At 36.1% G+C, this 25,535-nt stretch overlaps 1 protein-coding gene and 1 pseudogene across 1 annotated transcript in view; one reads left to right on the top strand and one right to left on the bottom strand.

Annotated features, from left to right (window-relative positions):
* Positions 1–25,535, top strand: part of Man1a2 (mannosidase alpha class 1A member 2) — a 146,429-nt gene that overhangs the window by 41,817 nt on the left and 79,077 nt on the right. The window contains exons 4-5 of the mRNA XM_004853818.4: positions 7,870–7,988; positions 12,949–13,029. Of these exons, the coding sequence (XP_004853875.1) occupies positions 7,870–7,988; positions 12,949–13,029 (200 nt within the window). The remainder of the gene's footprint in view (positions 1–7,869; positions 7,989–12,948; positions 13,030–25,535) is intronic.
* Positions 3,721–6,300, bottom strand: LOC106010126 (arrestin domain-containing protein 4 pseudogene; annotated as a pseudogene).

Consider the following 25,535-nt stretch of genomic DNA (forward strand, 5'->3'; position numbering starts at 1 on the left):
AGCAGCGGGAGGGATGGTGACCGGGAATCCCCTTCCTCTGGGCCAGGAACAGTGGGACAACGGCTCAGAAGCCCCTACCTCTGGACCGGGAACAGTGGGACTCAGTACCTTGGTCTAGTGGTCTGGTGTCCTCTGCGCCTTGGTAATGTGGAATCAGGTGGCTGCCTGTCTGCAGTGGGGTGACTTGGCATCTTCCGCGTGACCCAGGACCTCAGCAGGGCGCGCACAGACCTGCCTGCCTGCAGTGGGCTGATTCGGTGTTTGTTCTGTGCGACTGGGGACCTCTGCAGGGTGTGGGCCGACCTGCCTGTCTGCAGCGGGCTGATTCGGCGTCCTCCGCGTGACTCAGGATCTCCAACAAATTAATTTTTAAAGTTTAAGACTTCTGTTTCCTACTTGGTACCTTTTACACATCTCATATTCTTGCTAGTGATTATAATTTCAGAATTTTTAAACTTTTTTTTTTACATTTTCCTTTAATAAAATGTCTTTAAGAGAAGGGTTGTAGCTCTCACTGTCTCACTTGACATCCCGAATTCACTATGCTTTCATAGAATCACAGTCTTAGAGTTAGAAGGGATTTTTAAAAGTATACCTCCACGACTGTAGGAACATATAGGTAAGTATTGCACTTTTACTCACAATATTCTAGGTCAGTTTAAAGCACATTTGTTTTTTCTTTTTTAAAGCTTTGATTATTAAATAATTCTTTTATATGGTAACTGAAATAAGTGTTACTCTTTTATCTCATTAGTCCTTGGCATCAGAGGACTCTATGTGCAGATAACAGAAAATCTTTTCCAAAATGGCTTTTACTAAAAGGGTAATTCAGTCTGCTCAGTGAAGTCTTGGTGTAGATCAGATTTCCAGCTAAACTTTTCTTTATCTCTTTCCTCTGTGTGTTGATATCTTCAAGCTGGCTTTGTAGCAGTATGGCTGCAGCTGTTTGAAGTTTTATATCTTACTACTGTTGCATCTATAGAAAAGAGAACCCTGCAGAAAGGAAATGCTTGGGTTTCGTAGCAGGCGTCTCCTTAGAAGACTCATTGTTTCTAGTTTTCTTTGATTGGGTTGTGTCCATGGTTGAACCAAGTGCTCTATCTAGAAAGAGGATGTGTTCATATGGTTTTTGCCCACTTAGAATCTGCCCCTGGAGCTTTTTTTTTTTTTTTTGCTTGTGGGTTAAACTGTTACATTTTTAACAAAAATAAAAAAAGCTCTTATAGTTAACTTATTGAAAACATATTCCCTGCCTACTGAGTTTCTTATTGTGCAAAACAAAAACATCAAAAGTAAAATTTTACCCAGGGAATAAAAGAGTTTACGTGCCAAACAATGCACATTTTCAATTTCAAACTTTTCGCATCCAAAGGAAAATTCTAAGGCCACATTTTTTCCCAAACTAAACAAGAGCAAGAGGGGAATAAAGAGGAAAATAATAGCAGCTAAATTTTTTCTTCATTCATAGGTTTTCTGTGTGCCAATGTAGTTTTCTACATTCATAAAATGATATCTTGATTATAAAAAAGGTATGCAGTTTCACCTTACTGCTTATGGTCAGGTGTATGGATAGTATCAAGTCAGACCCATGACCTAGTTTCTTAAATGTTAATTTTTCTGGGAAGAGTTCACAATTTCTCTACTCAAGAAGATAAAGTAACCTTACTGAAGGGTTCCAGAAAGTGATTGCTTTTCTACGTGGAGCCAAATAATTAAACTTCCTCTCCGTCCATACTGAGTTTGCTTTCTCTTTTTTCCCTTTGTTTTGGTTTCGTGGACATGGACGATGTCCTGACATGGCCTCTAAACTATAGCTGTGAAGTCAATAAATAGCTGAAGATGAGCTGTTTGGACAGCACTTAAATACATATACCTATTTAAAGACATACAAAAAGACAAAACAAAGTAAAAGACCTTTAAAAATCAAAGCAAGGAATAAGTTTTGTGACAGCTGTACTGCAATCACTGGTGTAACCATTATACACTGTGATTTTAAATGGTGGCTTATAATGAAAGAAATGTGTTTGATGTTTCATAGTTACAGCAATGAGAAGTACATCCAGGGAGTGAAAATCACACATTCACTTAATGTTTGTAGAAAAATCCCTGACCAAATGGCTGACTGATTTTTAAATACACAATTTAACTGTACATGAATTTTTCTATTTCTAAGTGAACATATTCACTAATTACTTTATCAAATGGAATACACTATCTGCCTGGGAAGCACCAGGGTTTCTGGATCAAACCCTTAGGAATCAGCTGGTCCAGAATTTCAATTATGGGAATTCCTACCTCCCTTTCACTTAGTGTCCAGAAATGTTCTCAGTTCACAACACTAACAGATCGATGGAAAATCCAGTGAGCATGTGAACATGAATAGGAGGGGAAAGGGAACAGTACAAACACTGCTGAAACCTTGAGCAGCAACACAGTCCTGCTGGTTGGAGTATCCTGAGGTTAAATGACAACAAACTATTGCACCAAAACAATAAAGAAAGTCACAGTTTAAATAGAATTACTAAAAGTTGGAATATCAATGTATTATGCAGTGATGGCCACCAGTCTGCTTAAGCTTCTTGACAGGAAATTAAATTTGTCTTTTTTTAAAAGTAGCATTTCTACCTTCTTTTGAATTTACATTTATTTTGAAATGCTTTTAGGTATACATATATTTACTTCCATTTAATGCTAACCTTATAGATTTTTCCCTTGGTTTAATTTCTGATTAAATGCAAGGTGAGATAAGATTGCTGTTATAAATAACAGAAACTTCAAATGAGGTTGACCAGGCCTAGGGTTTTGAAAAGCTATCTGATAACTCCACTAGAGGTAGGTGAAGAAAATGATTTTTCTTGACTGTGTGGTTATCAAGGCATCCTAAAGATGTAACCTTTTCTTTCCTCCTCCTTTTTCTGCTGTGCCCTCAGATAATTAAGATATGAGGACAACTAAACATGTATCCTGTTGAAGTACTTAGAGGTGGCAAAAAGTATAGCTTTCAACAAAACACAATTTCATGTTAAAATTCATCTTTCCTATTTGAAGTGGCAAACTTTTCAAGGAAGCCTCTGCAGGTTTCCTAATACTGCATAGCCAATTTAGAAAGTATATTTTAACCTATGACTGAAAGAATAGAAACTGTACTACCTCATTGGGACCTTATGTGACCATGATTTCAAGAAAGGGGACTTGCCAGGACCTTGACCTTTGATATGGTAATATGACAGGAAATCAGGAAGACCCTGGAACCTGAAGGTCTCACTGAGTACAGTAGGCCACTTTCATGCACATGTCTATGCGGCTACATTTTCAAACCAAGTCTGCCTAGTGAATCCTTCACACTGCCTTCATGTTTGCTTGTCTTTGCAAAGCCTTCTGAGAGGCTTCCTTGACTGGTTTCCAGTCCACAGAATCCTGACTTGCTGGTTAGCAGGCCTTCCTCATTTACTCCACCTCCACCAGCACTTCCGCTTCACCTTCATCCTCACAGCATCATCCCATTCCCAAAGGCGACAGATGGCCATCATAGAAACTTGTGCAACCACTGTCTTGGCCCACTAGAAAGTTCTAGTGATCTTTAATTTCTATTTTCTTCAGTCTTGATGTTCATTTATGGTCTTAAGTTAATCTTTCCGCCCTCTCCCCCAAAAAGGCAGGTGAGAAAGAACCAACATTCCAATTTGATGATGAACACAATGATTTCTGAAATACATTCAATCAGAGAATGAAGGACACAGGCTGGGTCTCCTCTGTGTCACTAGGGTGAGGATCAGCCTCTGAGTAAAGAGGTGGAGGCTGAAACCGGAATTCTTGTATGCAGGTGAACATAGGGTAGCACGCTTCTCCCTCACTATTGGGGGCCTGAGGGTAGGGAGAAATGTGTCTAGAGAATTCTTCCTCGGATGCCATATCTGCGTAATTTGGTGGTGTTTCAGGCTGTTCTGGCAGGGTCAGTGTCAGCCCCCTCATATCCATGCTGAACTGGGTGGCAATGCTGGAGTTTCTGCTGCCAAACTCGTTATACGGAATTGCACCAACGACCAGTGGCAGCTCAAGCATCAGCTTTTTAGCACCAGGAATGTGAATGTATACAGCTAAGGAATAGTCCACTCTGATAATGCAACAATCCAGGATGGAGGGAGTTTTCCCATTCCCGTATGTCAGTGCTCCCAGAGCGGTGTGGTTTCCTCGCACTTTAGCAACCATGTGACTGAGGGTCTTTGTTTTTCCCCTAGCCACATACGTCTGGGTTTGGAAAATAGCTGCTTTGGGAATGATCAGCCGAGATGAACAGTTTTCTATTTCTGCATGAATAGGAATAGCTTTTCCATTACAGTATCCCTTTCTTTCAATTTTGGCGCTCAGCGAGACTGGACCGGAAGTGAAAAACTAACAGCCAACCATTTTTTCTTGAGTTTTCAATACAGGGGTCAATAATGCTGGGGTGTTGATATCAACATGACTAATAACCTGGAGTTCCCGTTTCACACTCTGATCAAGTACCCTGGGTCGTTCTAAAACCGCCCTCACGCAGAATTGAATACTTCCATATTTCCCTGTAAATGAGGTCACCAAAGGTTCAGAAGGAAGTTGAAAGAGAAATGCAAATTCAAGTTTTCCAGGCTGTAATAAAACGATGCCTTCACCGGCCGGGGCTCACGCAGGCTCAGGCTCATGTTCAGGTGCTCCACCTGCGAGGGGGCGTCGGTGGCCCGGCTTGGGCCTCCAGGCGCAGGGCCCACGGGCTGGCAGGCTCCAGCATCATGTGCCCCGCCACCGTCTAGCTGCTAGAGTAGCAGCCCTTGCGCTCCCCCTCGAACACCAGCCTAGGTTCTTCACGCGGCCCTCGCAACCCATAGCCACCCTGGACCCGCCTCGTCGCCCATCCCAAGAGGCTTCGCGGCTTCACCACCGAGGTCTGCAGAGACCCGGAGCCGGGGTCGCGAGTACAGCGGCGCCCCTGTTACAGGCGCGGGCCACAGCGGCAGCTGTGCGGTGCCCCCAAGGAGCCAAAAATGATTTTTTTACTTAGCTCTTCTACAAAATTGAAGTTTGTTAGGTGGCATTCCTTTTGCATTTGAAAGAAGGACTTTTGATTTGGGAAAGAGTATTCGATTTTGTAGTGCTTTTTGATGGTTTTTTTTATGCATACAGGTGTATGTATGTATAAATACTTTTCACTATTCCTGACTTAACTGGGGTTTGTTTTGCTAATATTTTGTTTGACTTTTGCTTTCATGTTCATAAGAGATTTTCTATACTTCTTGTAGTATCTTTTTCTTATTTTGGTATGAAAATAATGCTGGCCTCATAAAATGAGTTGGAAGGTATTCTCTCTTTTGTTTTTCTGGAAGAGATTGTTTAGGATTAGTTTTATTTTCTTCCGTAAATGTTTGATCTGATTATTCTGTGAAACCATCTTCACCTAGAGCAGTGGTGGTGAACCTATGGCATGTAGGCTGTTTGTATCACTGAAAGCTCTGAAAGGTTTGCCATCACTGACCAACAGTTTTTTTGAGGGTTAAAACTACAGATTCAGTTTCTCTAATTGAAAGAACTGTTCAGTTTATCTGTTTCAACTGGATATGTGTGGGTGTTTGATGTGAAAAGTCATTCTGTTTTATCTAAGTTGTTGATTTTATGGGTGTAGAGTTGTTGATATTGTCCCTGGTTATCATTTGAATGTCTGTGGCAACTATTGTGATAATTCCTTTTTATTTCTAATATAAATAATTTATATTTTCTCTTTGTCAAATCTTCTAGAAGCTTATTAATTTTACTGATCTTTTCAAGGAAGCAGCTTTTGGTTTCTGTTTTGTTTGATGTTTTCAATTTATTTGATTTCTGCTCTTTATTATTTCTATCCTTTTGCATGATTTGGGTTTATTTTGCTCTTGCTTTTTGTGTGTGTGTTCTAATTTTTATTGTTTTAGTGTTGAGGATTGGACCCAGGGCCTTGCACATGCTAGGCAACCGGTCTATTACTATCACCAACTCTTCTAGCTTCTTCAAGTGCAACCCGCTATTACTGATTTGAAATTAGTACTTAGTACTGTGTATTTCCTGCTAAGTGCTCTTTTAGTTTTATCACAGAGATTTTGTTATATTTTCATCTTTATTTAGTATATTTTACAACTTCCCTTCAGAAAGTTAACTTTTAAGTATTTAGAGAATTTCCTTTGTCTTTTTGTTACTGTTTTCTAATTTTAATTCCATTGTGATCAGAGGATATACTTCATCTGATTTTAAATAGTACCTTATGATCCAGAATATGCGGTTCCTTGGTGACCTTTCCATTTTGCTTGGAAAAATATGGCTGTTATTGTGTGGAATGTTCTCTTGATTTCAGCTAGACCCCCATTGGCTAATAGGATGTTCAGGTTTTCCCTGTTCCAAATTATTTTCTATCTAGTAATTCTGTCAATGATTGAAAGGATGTTGAAGTCCCTGACTCATTTTGGCTTGTCTTTTCTCTTTAATTCTGTCAGTTTTGGCCTCATGCATTTTGAGATACTCTGATTAGATGTCTATACTTTTAGGATTATTATGTGTTCTAGGTAGCACCACTAAAGTCCTAATACCAAAACCAATAAAGACATTACAAGAAGAGGATTACTATAAATCCATATCCCTCATGAATATACACATAAACACTTTTAACCAAATCATAGTAAATATAGTTAATTCAGCAGTGTGGTGGTACCTTGGTTCACGAACTTAATTTGTTCTGTGATTCTGATCTTGAACCAAAGTGGTTGTGAACTGAATAAAATTTCCTCACAAAATTTAATGTCATTTGATACAGAGTTTACAAACTGAAGCAAAATTTTGCCAAACACTTCTATTCATGAACTGAATTATTTGCAATTCCTTTCAGTTGGTGGGAGATTCCTGGTTGTCTTTGTGTAAGGATCATGGTATAATAGTTTAAGAGTGGAAAAGGGAGGATTTGGGGGCAAGGAGTTCTGATTCTTTAGGTGTAAATCATCATTTGATAACTTTGTTTTGAAGAAATTCATTCAGGAATTTCCTGTAATGAACAATTTTTTATTTTTGTTTTTGCTTTTTTGCAGCTTTTTTCTGGGCAAGAGTCTCTGGAAATAGTAAACTTATGCTGTTGAAGACATTGTGATAGTAAAGCCATGTTAATGTAGGCAGTAAGCTGTGTGGATGATTTTTATTCTCAGAGGACAGACATAATAGCATTCATAGAGTTGAGGGGAACCTGTCCGCTCCTTGTTACTTACGCTTTTACTGCAGTACTAGATTTACTTTGCTGTATTTAAGATTTATTGCAGTTATTTGGATTAGCAAGTGTGGCCTGTTTTCTTGTCTTATATTTTTAGTGTCCAGCTTTGTTATCAGTTAGGGTAGCTTTTAAAAAATGATATCTTTTTTTAGTATGATTTGCCAGCTTTTTGATTTTTAAGGATTATTTTAATTTTATGCCGCTATGCTTTTCTAGTTTTGTTGTACATTTATTATTTTTCAAAATCGTTATTTTTTGCCCTTTCTGTGAATTTGAGCCAGATGGACAATTTGTACTGTGACTTGGCTTGCATAACTCCCCTTTTCTTTAAACTTTTTCTAATTTTTTTTCCCTATGGCTGTTAAGTAGGTAAGTATCTTACATCCTGAGCAGACCAAATTTAAGGAGAATTATACTTTTTAGTTTATTTTCCTGTTATCAATGTGCCGTCCTTAGTAAAATATATTAAACTATGTACATTATCTCATCTTCTGATGGAAAAATGAACAATATTGGGTCTTTTTTGGTATGTATATTCTTTAATTATATGTAAATATTATATAAAATAAACCTTTTGAAGGGCATCATTTTAATGTTACCCCCCCCCCCCCATATAGGAAGTTCACAAATGGGTGCTACCATAGTGGATGCTTTGGATACCCTTTATATCATGGGACTTCATGATGAATTCCTAGATGGGCAAAGATGGATTGAAGACAACCTTGATTTCAGTGTGGTGAGTATAAAATTGATAATCTCTTAGATTCACAATGGAAAGAAATTTTCTTACTTCTAAATTCATATGTTGATGTCTAATAGTAATGTGATGGTCTTAGAAGGTAGAGCCCTCATGAATGAAATTAATGCCCTTATAAAACAGCCTCCACTGTGAGGAAACAGTGAAAAGGTACCATCTGTGGACTAGAAAGTGGACACTCAAAAGACAGTCTCCTAGCACCTTGATCTTGGGCCTCCTATCCTCCAGAACTGTGAGAAATACATTTCTGTTGTCAGCCACCCAGTTTATGGTATGTCGTGATAGCATTCTTCTTCTTCCTTTTTGGTACTGGGGATAGAACTCGGGACCTTGCGCTTGCGAGGCAGCAAGGGGAACCACTGAGCTAAATCCCCGGCCATGATAGCATTATTAGTGGCCTAAGATAGTAACATAGTTTTAAGCATGATACTAGCATTTTAAAGAAATCTTAATACTAAGTCCTCTTTCTTCTGTTATTTGTCACTTTGTTTGCACTAAACATACACCTTTCTTACCATCTTCCTTTTTTTTTGTCCTTGTCATTGGAAGCATTGTATTAAATGTGTGAGAGCAGTAATTTGTGGTGGTGGTGGGGAAAAATAAGTTAGCTATATCAGGAAACTATAAACTCCTTCATAAATAATAAGTTGAATTTTTAAAGATTTAATGATATAATACAGCTTTAATGAGCAGTCATATTTCGGCCAGTGCCCATCCTTCTAGCACTTTGACATTGTGGTACCGCTTAAGTTTGAAGCACGGCACAGCTACGTTCTAGTTGTTTGGCTTTGGGAAGGTTCCTTATTTTTTATAAATCTATCATGAAATTGTTATCCCATTGTAATATTGTAAGAATTGTTTGAGATAATCTGTACATGATAGCAGTCATTTTCAAGATTACTGGTCTTCACCTAAAAGGCGTATGGACTGTTTTGTCATAGTCATTCTCATCTTCCATGGTTTTGTGCTTCCTGTGTGCCTTTTGACTATAGTACCCTCCACTCCTCTATGTGCTTTTCTCTCTGGCACTCTTCATTATTTAAATTCTGATTTAAATCCATATTTACTTCCTTTCCTACGGTTTTCCTGGTGCTAACTAGACAAAACTGTTTTTCTCCTTTTGTATTACTCTAGCATTTTTTGCTAGACATATTTATTGATGTGTCTTAATTAGAAAAATTTTTATCATGTTTAGGTTTGGCAGTGAGTGACAGAAAACCTATAACTGAAATAAGATAGATGTTTATCTGTCATGCAGGTCAAGTACAGAGATAAGCAGTGCTTTGAGTAGCTCCTTGATCATCAAGGGCTTAGAATCCCTTGACTTACTTGCTCTTGTCAACTTCAGTTTTTGTAAAGCTGTGACCTCTTTGGTAAAAAAGTGGTTTTTCAAGATGTAGGCCTCTTACGTAGCTTTCAGTTGGCAGAAAGGAGGAGCAGATATGTGGCTGTTCTTTAGGAACACTTCTCAGGAGTTGGTCACCTTAATTTTGCTTGTATGCCATTGGATAGATCTTCATATGGCCCCCCCATTGTACAAAGAAGGTGAAGAATGTAGTCGTGTGTGTGTGTGTGTGTGTAGTTATGTAGATCTTAAAGATTGTGCTGTTTTAAAACCTGGTATATGAAATTTCTGCTCTAAGGCCATAATATATTCTTTTATTTGAGGATATTATATTCTTATACTTTATTTGGTAAAACATTTTAAAGTTTTGCTTTCACACTAGTCTTTAATCCATATGGAATCGACTTTTTTGTATGTAGGGTGAGAATAACTATCAGTTGACCCTAACACCATTTATTTCTCTATTTATGTATACCATACTAGTCATATATTTGTTATATGAATTTGTTCTTTTCCACCGACTTTTATCTTTATCCTTGCATCAGTACTAAACTGTCTTATGTGTAGTACTTATTTATTTATTTTTGTTTTTTTGAGCTAAAAATCTCACATTGTAGTCCAGACTGACAATGAACTTCCTATGTACAAGAAGCTTGATATCTCTCTCTGAATCTTGATAGCTGAGATTAGTTTATGAGGAAATTATTTTAGTTTTCAGCCCTTTGTTGTTTCAAATTCTGGAAAACTATTGAAATTTTCATGAGGATTGCTTTTAATTTGTGTATTAATTTGGAAAGAATTGGCATTTATGTAATATCAGATACTACCAAATACAATTTAACTAGAGAATTTAATGTTTCCTCTACTAGTTTGCTATTTACTAATTTCCATTAAAGTTTTATGTAACTGTTTATCAAAGTTTAAAATTACGGTAGTCCATTTTTTTATCCTTCTGAAGAACATAAGGATCTTGGAATGCTTTAACTTTGCTCATATCTCTTGTCTTATGTGTACTGTGATTTAGTTGGTTCCAAATATTATTTAATATTTCAAATTAAGTAATGAATAGCTAAATATATTTATTGAGTACCTCCTCTGCAACAGAAACTGTTCTGGTTCTATGGCTGTAGTAATGAACAGTAGAGAGTCGTATCTCTTGAGTTTATATTCCAGTATTGGGAGAAAAGCACTGAATAATTATTCTTGTATGGTACGTCAGATGGTGGTAAGTGCTGTGGAGAATAATGAAGAAAAATGGCATTGAAATAAGTGATGGTGAGGCATTGCTATTTTACATGGGGTGGCTTTTGAACAACTCTGTTAAGGTGACATTTCTGAGAAGAGACTCAGGGAAGTTGTGTGTGTGGATATAAGGCTCTCCATTAATAGATACTATAGCTGAGGATAGAACTAGGGGTTATTTTCTTAGCCTTTTAAAGTCGTGCTTACTTGTCTTTCTGCTTCTATGCTTTTGTAAAGTATAGTACTAGTCTCATTTTTAAGAGGCAGTCTGTCTTTTATTGTTTGTGTGTTTTCTTTTTTTATAGTGTTCTAATATTCTATTACCATGTGTCTATGTGTAGATTATTCTTTAAAAGATTCATAATATTTCATCACACCGAGGATTTTTGTTTTCATCAACTTCAGAAGATCTTCAGTCGTTACTCCTTATAGTAATTCCTTTTCCCCATTTCTCCCTTCTTTTTCCTTCTTTCTCTCTAGTGAGGGATGATAGTAATTTTATAAATAATTGTATAGTAATTTGGTGATTATGAATGGTAACTGGGGAAATTATAAAAGGTAAAGGATATCAGTGATGGGTGATTACTTACATTGGGTGGTCAGAAAAAGTTTTCATTGAGGTTGTATTTCTTCAGAGAACTGTAGAAAATGATAGTGATTTATTTAGCTAGATGAAGGACAGTCACCCAGAGAAGAGGGTAACAAGTATAAAAATTGATGTGTAAGTCTCAAGGTTGCAGTTCTGGGTAAAGCAAATAGGTCCATATAGTGAGATGAATCAAAAGGATTCTAGCAGGAGAGGTGTCACAAAGACTGTGGGGGACCTGAGCATATGGTGTCTTACTGGTCATTTTACTCTTGAGTGTAACCAGAGGCCATTGTGAAAATTTTCATAGAGTAGTAGTGAGCTAAACTGATGTAACTGAAATGCTCATTTTAACCATGGGGCATTGAAGGGCATGTAGGGAGGGAATGGGTGAAAACAAGGGAACTATATTGAAAGTTATTGCTACACTTCTGAAGAGTGCTGGAGACCCTCCCTATTTTTAGCGAAGGTCTACTATGTGCCCTGCAGTAGCTATAGGTTGGGAATACTGTATATTAAGCATTTTGCTTTTGGAGTAGGATGGGGTGAACACCATGTTATCAAAACATTGTATTGTGGGCCAGGGCTTTAGCTCAGTGGTTTCGCCTCCTGCTGTGCAAGCGCAAGGACCCGAGTTCGATCCCTGGTACCAAAACAAACAAACAAAAAAACACATTGTATTGTGAAAGTATATTGGAAATATACTTGTGCTAGTTAATGATGTTTTCTGCCTATGTATATTAGAAAGACCTCAGAGTAATTTATTCTTTCCTTTTTAGTTAAAAATGAATTGTGAATGTTATTTTTATGTTAGTTGCTTGTGTATATTTTGTGGATTCTTTGGTCATAGTCTGCCACTTCTTTTCTTTTCCGTATTATTTAGAATTTTTCCATCTATATATTCATACCTAAATAGAAACATATAGACTCTACTGTATATAGTTACATATATAGATTTTTAATATTGCTATATTTTTTCCAGTTCCCTTCAGTTTGTTTTCCTTTTATTTTGTTAATAATTTTTACTCTTAGAGATAACTTGCAGTTCAGGGACATTTCAAATCTGTCATTAGTTTGTTACCAAAACTACAGTGCTTAGTTTATGCTTACACAGTACCTGTTTTCTTAAGGAAGTTTCTATATTGTCACATTTTCTTCTATTTCTTTATTGTTTTCACATTTCTGAATCATTTGTTTTTCATTTTGATATATATGTGATGTATCTACACTAATTTCTTACCTAGTGTTATCAACATACTTATGCAGTTATGTATAATTCCACCCTGTTTTGGTCCCTCCTTTAACATTTATATGTGTGTGTATATATATGTTTATATACATATATATGGAAAAATATATATTAGGAAAATATTTAAAATTCATGAGAGGAGAGAAAAATCATGCTGTAGTGGTTAGTAGGAAAGGGATCAGTAGGTAGAGTACTGTTCCAGAATTCCAGATCCAGTGTTCAAGAAGTATAGGCCTTCTTGAAGATGGAACAGTAGCCACAACAGTATTTGATGTATTAATTTCACAATACCGTGTAAGGTATGTACAGATGGCCCATTGATTTTTGCAGTAGGAAACTGTAGTAATAGAGGAGTTTGAATAACATTAGCAAATGGGAGGTGAGATTGCAATGACATGAGAAGTAAAAATGCAGAAGCTGAAAATATTCTTACGGAGTGAGAGAAATGATGTAATGGAAATATTTCAAAAAAACTGTAAAACATGTATTTGTGAATATTTTTGATATGTTTTCACAGAATTCAGAGGTGTCTGTGTTTGAAGTTAACATTCGATTTATCGGAGGCCTACTTGCAGCATATTACCTTTCAGGAGAAGAGGTGAGAAAAACTGAGTCATACATTGTTTGCTTTGAGGGGAGGAATTATGAATGGAAGTTTCATAAAATTAAAGATTTCCCTAGCAACATATTGCTTTTTCTAACTTGAATATTACTGAACTAATCTAAAGGTTTGCAAATAGAATTGGATGCTTTAGGTGGAACTGTTTCTTCAGAATAATAATGATTCTGTTTTTGAGAATCTCAGTAAAACATAACAGACCCGGCTTTATATACATCATAACCTTTTGCAAGAGTGATCCTTCTCCAGGAGTTTGCAATTGCAGTTAATTGCATGATTCAAACAAAGAGGGGGAAGAAATTTATTAGACCAAATTAAAGACTGACTCAGGAAGAACACAGATCCTCCTAAGACCAGATGTTAATTACTAAAACCTCGCGTTTGGAAGTTGAATGCGATTTACTGCTCTAAATAATAATTTAAAACAGTACAACTCTGACTTTTCCTTTCTGGTAGTCTTGGCACAATACACATGGACACACACTTGAGACCTATGGTGATGGGAAAATGAAAATGGATGAGGGGACTTTTATTATGCAGATGGTTTAAAGCGGGTGAGGTTGAAGAGCTAAAGAAGCTCTTGAGAAGCTGCTTTACTGATATTATTAAATTGGTTTGTTGGTCTAAATGATTTATAAGAATCCTTTTTAAGTTTACAAAAACTCATGTTTCTTATGTATATTATAAAGATATATTTCTCTTTGTTTTGTTTTTAGTTTTGGGGAGGTTTCATCTCTTAGTTAACTTTAAACTAGTCATTTAGGAATTTGCTCATTGGTGTGGCTTCTAGATTTTGGTCCTTAGAAACCCTTTTCTGTCTGTTATAAAATAAAATCCCAATTTTTCTCCTGGGTTTTTATGACTTTATGCTTATATCTAAGTATTTTATATTTTGTGTTATTGTGTGTAAAGAGTGAACTATCCATGTACTGTTTTTTTAAGAATATGTTTGATGATGCTGGTATTTAATATGGTGTTATATAAATAATGTTTATCATACTTAATGTGTCATCTCACTGTCAAATTTTATTACATAAATTTGGTTGCACTTCTTCCTTATGTTTCTGTAGACAGAACAGTTCACATTTAATGAAATAGAAAAAATGATTTATGCTCTGCCCAAGGGATTTTCAAATTTCAGGGTATTAGTGTCAGGTTTTTTTTGTTTTTTTGTTTTTTAATAAGTATAGATTCCAAGTCCAAGTCCTGCCCACAAGACTGATTCAATTTAGTGTGGAGGCCCCACCTCTATATGTTTTTTAAATTTTTTTTTTTTTTTTTGGAGGCAGGTACATACTTCTTTTTCAAGATGCTTTTGGTCATGGTTCGATCTTTTGAAAAACTCTGATTTAGCTCATATGAGTAAAATTATTGTAAATTAATTCTTAGAGATTGTAAAAGTCGGGTGTCTTAAGGTGTTATTTACATTGAGTAAAATTCATATATTATAGTATATAGTCTCTTTTAGCAGTGTGTGGAATCTTGTGACCAGTAGCATAAACACAATAGAGAATTTTAACCTGGAAAATTCTCCTTTACATTTTATAGTCAGCCCACACTCTATAGCCAGTCCCTGGTAACCAGTGATCTATTTTGTCAGTAATTAGGAATACCGGCAGCTTTTACTTAGCATAGTACATTTGAAATTTATCCCTCTAGAAGAAATGCATTCCTTCTTGCTGCTGTACGGTAAACCATTCTATGGCTATAACAAATCTGTTACAACAAATCTATTACAAGTATTTGACTATAGATTTTTGTAGGAAAATATTCACTTCTTTTGAGTAAATACATAGAGCAGTATTGCGGGGACAAAGATTAGTTTACATTTAACTTTATAGAAATGTCAGACTCTACAGTAGTCTAAGTTTCTGTACTGTTTTAGCAGTTATAATAGATATATTGCAGTATCTCTGTGGTTTTATTTTGCATTCCCTAATGACAAATGATGTTGAGCATCTTTTTGTATGCTTATGTGTATCTTCTTTGGTAAATTGTAAAAATCTTTTACCCGTTAAAACATGTACTAATAAAAATTTTTTCCTTCTTATTGAATTTTAGATTGTTGTATATTCTATACAAAAGTCTTTTGTAACCTATCTAAATATTTTCTCTCTGTGGCTTGTCTTTTCAGTGATATAGCAGTATCTTTTGAAAATTGGAAGTTGTTACATCTTTTTTAAAATTTTGATATAATAATGATCACATTCATCATAGGCAATTTGTACCTGTACAATATGTATCTTCATTCTTCTTATTTCGCCCATTCTCCTCCCCTCCCTTCAACCTTTCTTCCCTTGCTTATTTACAAAAGCAAGGGAAGAAAGTTTGTTTCTATTTTTTCTTCTATTCTTTTTTCCTTTTCTCTTCCCTTCCTCCTTCCCCCTCCCTTGTTTCCCTTCCCATTTCAACATTTTCTTCCTACTTGCCAGTATCCATCATCTGTTTTGGTCCTTATTTACTCTTTGAATTTCTCACACAAGAGTAACCATGCGACCTTTAAACAAGTGTGTCAATTTATTTCACTTAAAAGTATGATCTCAAGGTGCATCCATTTATCTAAAAATGTCTCAAGCTTATCCTTTATGGCAGTGTAGTACTCCATTGTATATAAAAACCAATTTTCTTTATCCCATCATCTGCTGATGGGAATCTGTGCTGTTTCCAAGATTTCGCTATTACACATTGTGCTGTGATTATAAACATGGGTGTGTATATATTGCTATGGTGTGATGTTTTGAACTCTGTTGGGAAGATACCAAGAAAGAGGAATTGCTGGGTCAAAGGGAACTTACAGTTTTAGTTTTCTGAAGTGTCCCCATACTAACTTCCATAGTAGTCGTACCAATTTACAGTTCCACCAAGAGTGGAGAAGGGTTCCCTTTTCCCTACAGCCTTGCCAGCATTTGTTATTGGTTAATTTCTTGACAATAGCCATTCTTTCTGGAGTGACGTGGAATCTCAGTGTTGTTTTAATTTGCATTTCTTGAATAAACAGTTATGTTGAATATTTTTTCATTATGTATTTACTGTTTATACTTCTTCATCTCAGAAATGTCTGTACATTTCAGACGGCCATTTTTGGATTGGATCTTTAAACTTAGGGGGGGGTCTGGTTTTGTTGAGTTCTTTATATATTGTAGATACTAGTCTTTGAGGAGCTGGTAAAATTTTTTTCCCACTCTGTGAGTTGTCTCTTCACTCTGTTGGTGCTTTCTTTTGCTGTGCAACAGCTTTTTAAAATGATGAGATCCCAATTGTTGGTTTTTTGTATTATTTCCCCAGCAATTGGGGTTTTGTTCATAAAGTCTTTGCCTACAACTATATCTTCAAGAGTTTTATCTATTCTATCTTCCAGCAGATTAAAATGTTTCTGTTTAAATATTTAGATCTCTGTTCTATTTCAAATTTAGATTAGTGTATGGTAAGAGATAGGTATGTAGGTTTAATGTTCAGCACATGGAAAGCCAGTGTTTCCAGGACCATTTATTAAAGAGACTTTCTTGCAGTGAAGGTGTTTGGCCCCTTTGTCAAAGATAAAGTGGCTAAGTGTGTTTTGAGTTGATTTTGCATTTTCTGTTCCTTTCCATTGATCTTCAAGTCTGTTTTCTTTGTCAGTACTATGCTGTTTTTATCATGGTAGCTTTGTAGTATAGTTTATGCCGGGGATTGTGATGCTTCCTGCCTTGCCTTTATTGCCCAGAATTGCTTTTGCTATTCTAGGTCTCTTCTGTTTCCAAATGAATTTTATGATTGTCTTTTCTAGTTCTGTGAAGTATGCCATTGGTATTTTGATCATCTTAGTCAAAATTAATTATTAAATTAATGCATTAAGTCTGTATAGCAGTTTTGTAAGTATGACCATTTTCACTGTATTGGTTCTGCTTATCCAAGAACAAGGGATATCTTTCCATTTTCTGATACCGTCTTTGATCTGCTTTTTCAGAGTACTGGAGTTTTCAATGTAGAGGTCTTTTACACCCTTTGTTAGATTGATTTCTAGGTATTTCAGTTTTTGGATCCTATTGTAAAAGGTGTTATTTCCCTAATTTCTCTCTCAGTGAGTTTGTTAATTTGTGTACAGGAATACTATTAGTCTTTGAGTGTTGACTTAGTATCCTGCTGCTGTATTTGGTTATTAAATCCAGGAGTCTTTTGATAAAGTTTTGGAGTCTTCTTTGTAGAGTATTATGTCATCTGCCAGTAATGATAATTTATCTTCTTTCTTTCCTATCCTTATTCCTTTTATTTATTTCTCTTGTCTAATTCTTCTAATGTTTCCAGAACTATATTAAACAGGAGTGGTGATAAAAAGCATCCTTGTTCCTGATTTTAGAGTGAAATCTTTCAGTTTTGACCATTTAGTATGATGTTGACTGTTGATTTGTCATAGATGGCTTTAATCAGATTGAGATAAAGACCTTCTGTTCCCATTTTCTGTAGGGTTTTTAATCATGAACGAGTGTTGGACTTGTAAAATGCTATTTACATGATCAGGTGGTTTTTGTTCTTGGTTCTGTTAATGTGGTATATTACATTTATTGATTTGCACCTGGGATGAATCCTACTTGGTCATGGTGTATAATCTTCTTGGTAATTTGCTGCATTCTGTTTGTTAGTATCTTATTGAGGATTTTTGCATCTGTGTTCATTAAGGAGATTGACCTGTTTTATTTTTTTGGTTAGAGCCTTTTCTGGTTTTGGTATCAGGGTAATGCTTACTTCCAGGTATGAGTTTTTGAGTGTTGCTTCCCTTTCAATTTCATTAAAAAATTTGAGGAGTAGCAGCATTTGATCCTCTCTGAATTTCGTGTAGAATTCAGCAGTGAATCTGTGCTTTTCTTTGTTGGCAGTATTTTTTATTACTTCTTAACTTTCACTGGCTATAATTTGCTTATTTAGAATTTTTATATCTTCTTGATTCAGCTTTGGTAATTCGTATGTGTCCATGAATCTGCCCTTTTCTTCTGCATTTTCCATCTTACTAGAGTACAGGTTCTCAAAGCAGGTATTTATGATCTTCTGGATTTCTGCATGATCTGTTGTGATTTCACCCTTTTCATTCATAATTTGGTTTGGGTGGATTTGAGTCTTTTCTATCCTTTTTTTGATAAGGTTGGCTACAGGTTTGTCTATCTTATTTAATCTTTCAAAGAATCAACTCTTTGTTTCTTTGTATAGTTTGCTTAGTCTCAATTGCATTCATTTCTGCTCTGATCATAATTTCCTCCATCGTATGTGCTTTGGGTTTAACTTGCTCTTCACTTTCTAGATGTGTGAGGTTCAACATTAGGTTATTTATTTGAGTTCATTGTTTTTCTGATTTGAGAATTTGCTGCTATAAATTTCCCTCATAAGAGTGCTTTCATTGCATCCCATAAGTTCCAGTATATTGTATTGGCATTATTGTTTATGTCAAGAAGCTGTCCAATTTCTTCTTTAATTTTATCTGTCACCCATTGCTTGTTCAGGATGGTGTTAATTTCCCTGTGTTTATGTAGCTTTTGTGATTTGTTTTGCCATTGATTGCCAACTTCATTGCATGTGATAACTTCAGTTCCTTTGCATTTACTTAGGCATGTTCTATGAGATAGTGTGTGGTCTATTTTGGAGAAAGTTTCTAGTGCAGCTAACAAGAATATATTGTTGTGTGGTGGAACACTAAATATCTGAGTCTTATTTGTTCAAAGATTTGTTTGGTTCAGCTCTGATATTTATTTTTGTCTAGTTGATCTGTCTGTTTGTGACAATGGGGAATTACACTCCCCCGTTCAACTGTGTTAGTGCTTATTTGATTTTTGTTTGTTTGGGGATGGGGGGGTTTGGTACCAGGGATTGAACTCGGGACCTTGTGCTTGTGAGGCAGGTGTCGGAACCACTGAGCTAAATCCCCATCCCTATTTGATTTTTTATATCAGTTAATATTTGTTTTATGTAATTGGGTGCACTGGTATCTGGTATGTATATATTTATGATTTTTATTTCTTCCTCTTGGATTGTTCTCTTAATAAGTGTGTTGTAACTCTCTTTGTCTCTTCTTATTAGGCTTGGTTTGAAATCTGCTTTGCCTACAAATAGAATATAACTACCTCTGCTTTAGTCTGGGTTTCTGTGGAATGGAGTATTATTTTCTATTCTTTGATTTTCAGTCTGTGAATTTCTTTTTGAGTTTAAATGTGCTTATTGTATGCAGCATATTGTTGGATCTTGTTTCTTGTTCCATTCTTCCAGCCTCTTTCTTCTGATTGATAAGTTGAGACCCCTTACATTCATGGTTATAACTAATGTGTATGGACTTATCCTTATTATATTATTTTCCTGTTGTTGGTTTCCTTTCTTTCTCCTCTATTACATTTCTTTCCTTGCCTGGTGGATTCATCCTATTTGGATTCATGGAATTGTTGTGTTCATTGTCTTTTTTCTAGAATATCCTTCAGAACTTTTTGGAGTACTGGATTGGTGGTCATGAATTTCTTCAGGTGTTCTTTGTTATGGAAGTGTCTTATTTCTCTATCAATTTTGAAAGATAATTTTGTGTGGCATATCAGTCTGAGCTAGAGTTTGTTTTTTTCTAGGGCTTAAAAAACTTTACCCTGTGCTCTCCTTGACTTGAGTGTTTGTGTTGGTAAGTCTACTGTGATTCTAATGAGCTTTCCTTTATAGATGATGTCTTAGTTTGCTTGTTGCTGGGACAAAAATAACTGACCTCCAAAGTTAAAGGAGGAAGTGTTTATTTAGCTCATAGTTCATAGAAGTTTCAGTCTGTAATTGGCTGGCTCTAAGACAGGGTGGATGGCAGACATATGACAGAGGAGAAAAGGTTCATGGCAGGTAGAAGGTAGCAAAGCAAGCAAAAAACAACCACTGCTCTTTCTATTCCTAATAGGTTACTTAGGGTAGCACTCACACCCTTAATCCTAGTGCCCTTGATCTGAACATTGTAGCATGATTCAATTCTAGTATCATACACTCTAGATCCAGCCACCTCTGAAAAAGTGCCACCTATGGCCCCAATGAGGCTTTGAGGGGACATCTAGACATAACATTCTGTCCCTGCGCCTCAAGGACTCATGCACATTGCTTTATGTAAAAGGCATTTAGTCCATCTCCAAGAGTTTCCAAAGTCGTAACAGTTTCAGCATTGCTGAAAAGTCCAAGTCCAAAGTCTCTTCTGAGATTTAAGCCAAACTCTTAGCTTCAAGCCCCTGTAAACTTGAAAAGCAAGTTAAACACTTCCAGCATTCAATGGCAAAGATAAGACATTTCCATTTCCAGAAGTTATGTATGGGGGAATAGCAAAGAATGGGAACAAAGCAAGACTAAAATCCAAACGACAAACATTAAATCCCATAGTTCCACTTCCAGCGACCCCAGTAATCTGTGGCAAATTGTGAACTCCAAAGGGCTTGAGTGGCGCTGTGTGTGTGGTACTGCTGGTGGTTGTAGCTCCCAGGGCTTCTCTCTCGGGCTGGTTCTGCTCCCTCCTTGCATCTTTTCTCAGAAGATCCACATTCCTGACATTTTTTTTTTTTTTTTTGGTACCAGGGATTGAACTGGGGTCCTTGCGCTTGCACAGCAGGTGGCGAAACCACTGAGCTGAATCTCCTGCCCTTTTTTTTTTTTCCCCCACATTCTTGACTTCTTCAAACTTCTGGGGTCTTCATTGCACCTTCGACTTCATACTCACAGCTTCACACACTGCCCTCTCAGAGGCACATTGCCTGGCCTCCCAGGCATTCTTTTGAAATCTTGATGGAAGCCTTCCTGACTCCATGACTCTTACATTCTGCATACACCTAAAACCAACAGCATGTGGATAATGCCAAGGTCTGCCGCCAGCTGGAGCAGTACCCAGCCTTCCTACTCTATTAGCTGTAGGGATCGAGTGCCTAAGAGCCAAATCCTGAGGAACAACTTCCCAAGGCCTCTTAGGCCAACAACATTCTGTAACATGATGCTCTGGGTCTTTCTTCTCAAAGCACATTATTTCACTTTCAGAATTTTGAGGCTGCAAAGGCTGGAGTCCTGCTGTTTTGTGTGATATCCTCAGGCCATCTTTTTTATTCTTCTGTTCCTTCTCAGAAATCAAGGTCTCCTCTGCTCTATACTGCAGCCCACAGCTTTACTGGTGCTTCCTTTCTGGCCAAGCTCACAACATTTTAAATCATTCTACTGACTTCTTTGCTCTTAATTTGCAACCAAGATGTGACTGAAAGCCCTCAACAGTAGCCATGCCACTGCCCCAACATTAGAGTCTCTTGCTATTTCTTCTGCAAGATTAATTAGTCCACTGCCCTGGACATGAGCAAAATGCAGACAGACTTTCTGCCAACCCATAACATACATCATCTGGAGTCCAACAACCAGTGCAGTCCTTCTTCCACACAGAAACCTCTTTGAGCCTGATCTTTACTGGCAGAACTTCTATCAGCATTTTGTTCTTCTGAGCTCTGACAGAATCTCCCATCCAGTAAAGCCTCAGGCGTTGCAGCTCTACTTTTCCACCTGGCATCTCCATACTGTTCCTAACTCTTCTCCTTCCCACAAGCCAAATCCAAAGGATCCTAAACCACATGGTCAGGTAGAGTTACAGCAGTGGCCCCACTCCCAGTACCAAACTCTGTCTTAGTTACTTTTCTCATAGCTGGGACAAAATGCCCAACACCCAAATTTAAAAGAGGAAAGGTTTATTTAGCTCACAGTTTGTAGAGGTTTCAGCTCATAATTGGCTGGCTCCAAGGCAGGTTGGATGGCAGACAGGTATCGCAGAGGAGTAAAAGTTCATGGTGGTCAGAAAGTAACAAAGCAAGAAAGAGATGAATATAGCTCTTTCTATCCCTTATAGCATATCCAGGCTGCTTAGCATGGGTAGCACTCATACCCTTAACCCTAGTCCCCTTGATCCTAGGATTGCACCATGAATCAATTCCAGAGTCACACACTAGATCCAGGCACCTCTGAAAAAGCCCCACCTATGACCCCATGTGGATTTGGGTGGACATCAAGACACAAGACATAACAGGTGATTTGTTTCTTTTCTCTTAACAGCTTTTAATATTCTGTTCTTGTGTTGAATTTTTGGAATCTTGACTATTGTATGCCTTTGTGTAGTTTTTTTGTAATCATGGCTAATTGGAGGTCTATATGCCTCACTTTTCTGTGTGTGAAAGTCTTTTTTCCATGCTTGGGAAGTTTTCTTCCATTACTTCTGTGAATAAGCTTTTTATGTCCTTTCTGGTATCTTCTGATTTTTCATTGATTCTGAGATCTTATATTGTTCTCTTTTGCATCATCTAACAGCTATTGGATTGATTCTTTTGTGGTCCCTTGGTATTTTTAAGAAGTCTTTCATTTGATGATTGTTAACTGCACACCTGCCTTCCCTGTCTGATATTTTGTCCTCTCATTGCTTGATTCTGCTGGGTATGCTTTCAATAGAATTTTTAATCTCCTGGATATCTGTTTGAATCTGTTTCATAGAATCCAGTTCTTTCCTATGTTGGGTTTTCATGATTTCCATCACTTTTCTAAGCTCCTCTATATTTTTTAATCGCCATGTAGTGTAGATTCACTATGTCCTTCATTGAAGTCATCATCTCTGTAGTTATTTGTGAAATTATTTCTGATTTACTTTTTTGTAGAACCTCATTCATCTGCTTTGTTACTTTTACTGCTATGTTTTCAGAAAGTTCAGCTGGGTGACTTTTGATTTCTGCCACCTCAGTGCCCCCTGAACTTGCCCTGGGTAAGCTGGAGGTCTGGGGTTGCATCTTGCTTCTGTATCTTTATCAGAGAGGCTGATTTGTTGTGGTTTACTGCCTCACCATCTTTGCAGAAGTTCTAACCTTATTTTATCTTGAAAGAAGTATAGTTTACTAGTTTTGTCTTTTATGATTCATGCTTTTGGATATGATGTTTAAGAAATGTTTGTCTAATGCAAGGTAATAGTTTTCTCTTAAAAAAGTATTATAGTTTTACTTTATTTTTACTGTTAAGGTTATAATCCATTTTGAATTAAATTCTGTGTATGCTTATGATACATAGTTTGAGGCTCATTTCTTTCCATATAAATGTCAAAAAGGACTAGTACTATTTGTTGAAAAGAGCATTATTTCCTTTTTGTATTTTTGTCGAAAATCAGTTAGCCATATGTGTGGGTGTATTTCTGGACATTCTGTTTCTTTCATAATCTATGTGCCTCTCCATTTGCTGCTATCACATTGTGTTCATTATTACGGCTTTCTGGAAAGTCTTGAAATCAGGTTGAGTCCTCCTTTGTTTCTTTTCAAAATATTTTGCCTATTCTAGTTACTTTTTCTTATTACAGAAATTTTAGAATCAGCTTGCAGTTTTCTGCAAAATATCCTACTGGGGTTTTGATTGGGATTATAAATTTAAAGAGAAGTGACATCTTAACAATTTTGAGTGTTCCAATCTATGAATATGGTATATCTTTTCATGTACTTCGTTTAAAAAAAAATTAGCTTCATTAGTGTTTTAGTATACTTTTTAGTATATAGATATTGGAAAAATTTTGATATTAACCTCTTTAATATTTTTGATAGTATATTATTTCAGTATTCACTATTGCCAATATATATGTGTAAATACAATTTATTTTAAAAACTTTTAATAAAAATTTACAAGTTTTTACTTAGGACATTGTTTCTCTTTAATTTCCTGATCCTATTATTTTTAAAAATTGTGGAAAATGTACATCACTTAAAATTTGCCATTTAAAAGCACTTTTGAATGTATAGTTAAGTGACACTCACATTTTTGTTTAATATGCAGTTGGTTTTCCTGTTGATCACCTATCTCAAGATTTCTCTAACTTTAGTAATTAATTCTTTACACAGCTTTTAAGTAGGTTCTAATAGATTATTTAAGATTTTCTTTGTAAATAGTCATGTAATTAGTAAACATGGGTGAATTTTGTTTTTCTGTACAGAGAAGTTTTCTTTCTCTTATGTTAAAGTATTGCCTTGGCCTTCTATTGTAAAGTTGAAAAAGAAAGAAAAGAAGAAAGCAGATCAAGAGATGGATAGAGAGGAAAGGGAAGGAGATGAAAAAGGGAATCAAGATGTGTTATGTAGATGTACCAACTTCCCACAAGTGATGTAAACATTATGTACTACATTCATGTTCTAATAAAGCAAAAGAAAAAATGAAAAAATAAAAACTAAAAATGAATAAATAAAATAAAAATAATAAAATTAAATAGGGATTGTGAGGATGAACAGCCTTGCTTGGTTCCTGATACCTTTAGTGGAAAACAATTTAATCTTTCATTATTAAGCATAATGTTAGATGTAGATATTTTGTATTTTTGTAATTTGCCCTTCATCATCTTTAGGAAGTTCTCTCACATTCTTGGTTTGCTGAGAGGTTTTTTTGTTTTTAATATGAATGGATATTGGTGTTTGTCAATTGTTTTAGCATATGATCAGATGCTGTTTGTTTGATTGATATGATCATGTGATTTTTCTTCTTTAGTTTTATTGATGTGGTAAATAGTACTACTTGATTTTTGAATGCTGGGCCAAGCAGACTTGCATACGTGGATTAAATCTTACTTGGTTGTGGTGTTTAGTTTCTTTTGTACATTTGTTGGATTTGATTCGCTAATATTTTCTTGAAGACTTTTGCATGTATATTCATGAAAGATAACTAGTCTGTAGTTTTGTCTTCTTGTAACATATTTGTCTGGTTTTACTATTAAGATGATGCTGGCCTCCGAGAATGAGTTAGGAAGTATACTGTCTACTTCAGTCTTCTGAAAGAAATTGTAGGAAATTGACATGGTTTCTCCCATTACTATTCAGGAATCTTGTTGGGCCTGGTGCCTTCTGATTTTAAAAGGATATTAAGTATTGATTTAACTTACAGTGTTAGTATCTCTCCGTAGTTTGTTGGTTGGAACTTAACCTTTGAAGTGGTAGTATTTAAAGTGGGGTCCTTTGGTAAGTTGACTAGGTAATGAAGTCTCAACCAGCAGTTACCGCTTCTCTTGTATGAGGATATAGGTGTGGAAGTCATCTTTTAAGCAGAGTGCAAGTCTTCGCCAGATATCAACTCTGCTTGGTTTTTGCACATTTCAGCCTCTAGAACTGTGAGAAATAAGCTTCTATTATTGTAAGTCACCCACTCTCAACTGGAATGTAGTAAAACATACACCAATTCACACTATTTTTGCTTGTATGAATTTTGGCAGATTGTGTCTTTTAAGGAACCAGTCAGTGCATTTCATCCAGATTATCAAATTTATTTTCATAGAGTTGTTCATAGGATTCCTTTATTGTTCTTTTAATTGCCATGGGATTTATAGTGATGTTTCATCTTTAATTTATGATGTGAATAATTGTTCTTTTTCCTAGTTTACCTAAAGATAACAATTTTATTGATCTTTTTAGAGAATCACTTTGTGAGTTCATTAATTTCTGCTTTTCAATTTAATTGGTATTTGCTCTAGTTTTTATTGTTTA

Source organism: Heterocephalus glaber, unplaced genomic scaffold, assembly GCF_053883595.1.
Source record: "Heterocephalus glaber isolate CG9 unplaced genomic scaffold, H.glaber_assembly_v1.0 deba00001442, whole genome shotgun sequence".
NCBI classification, from domain to species: domain Eukaryota; kingdom Metazoa; phylum Chordata; class Mammalia; order Rodentia; family Bathyergidae; genus Heterocephalus; species Heterocephalus glaber.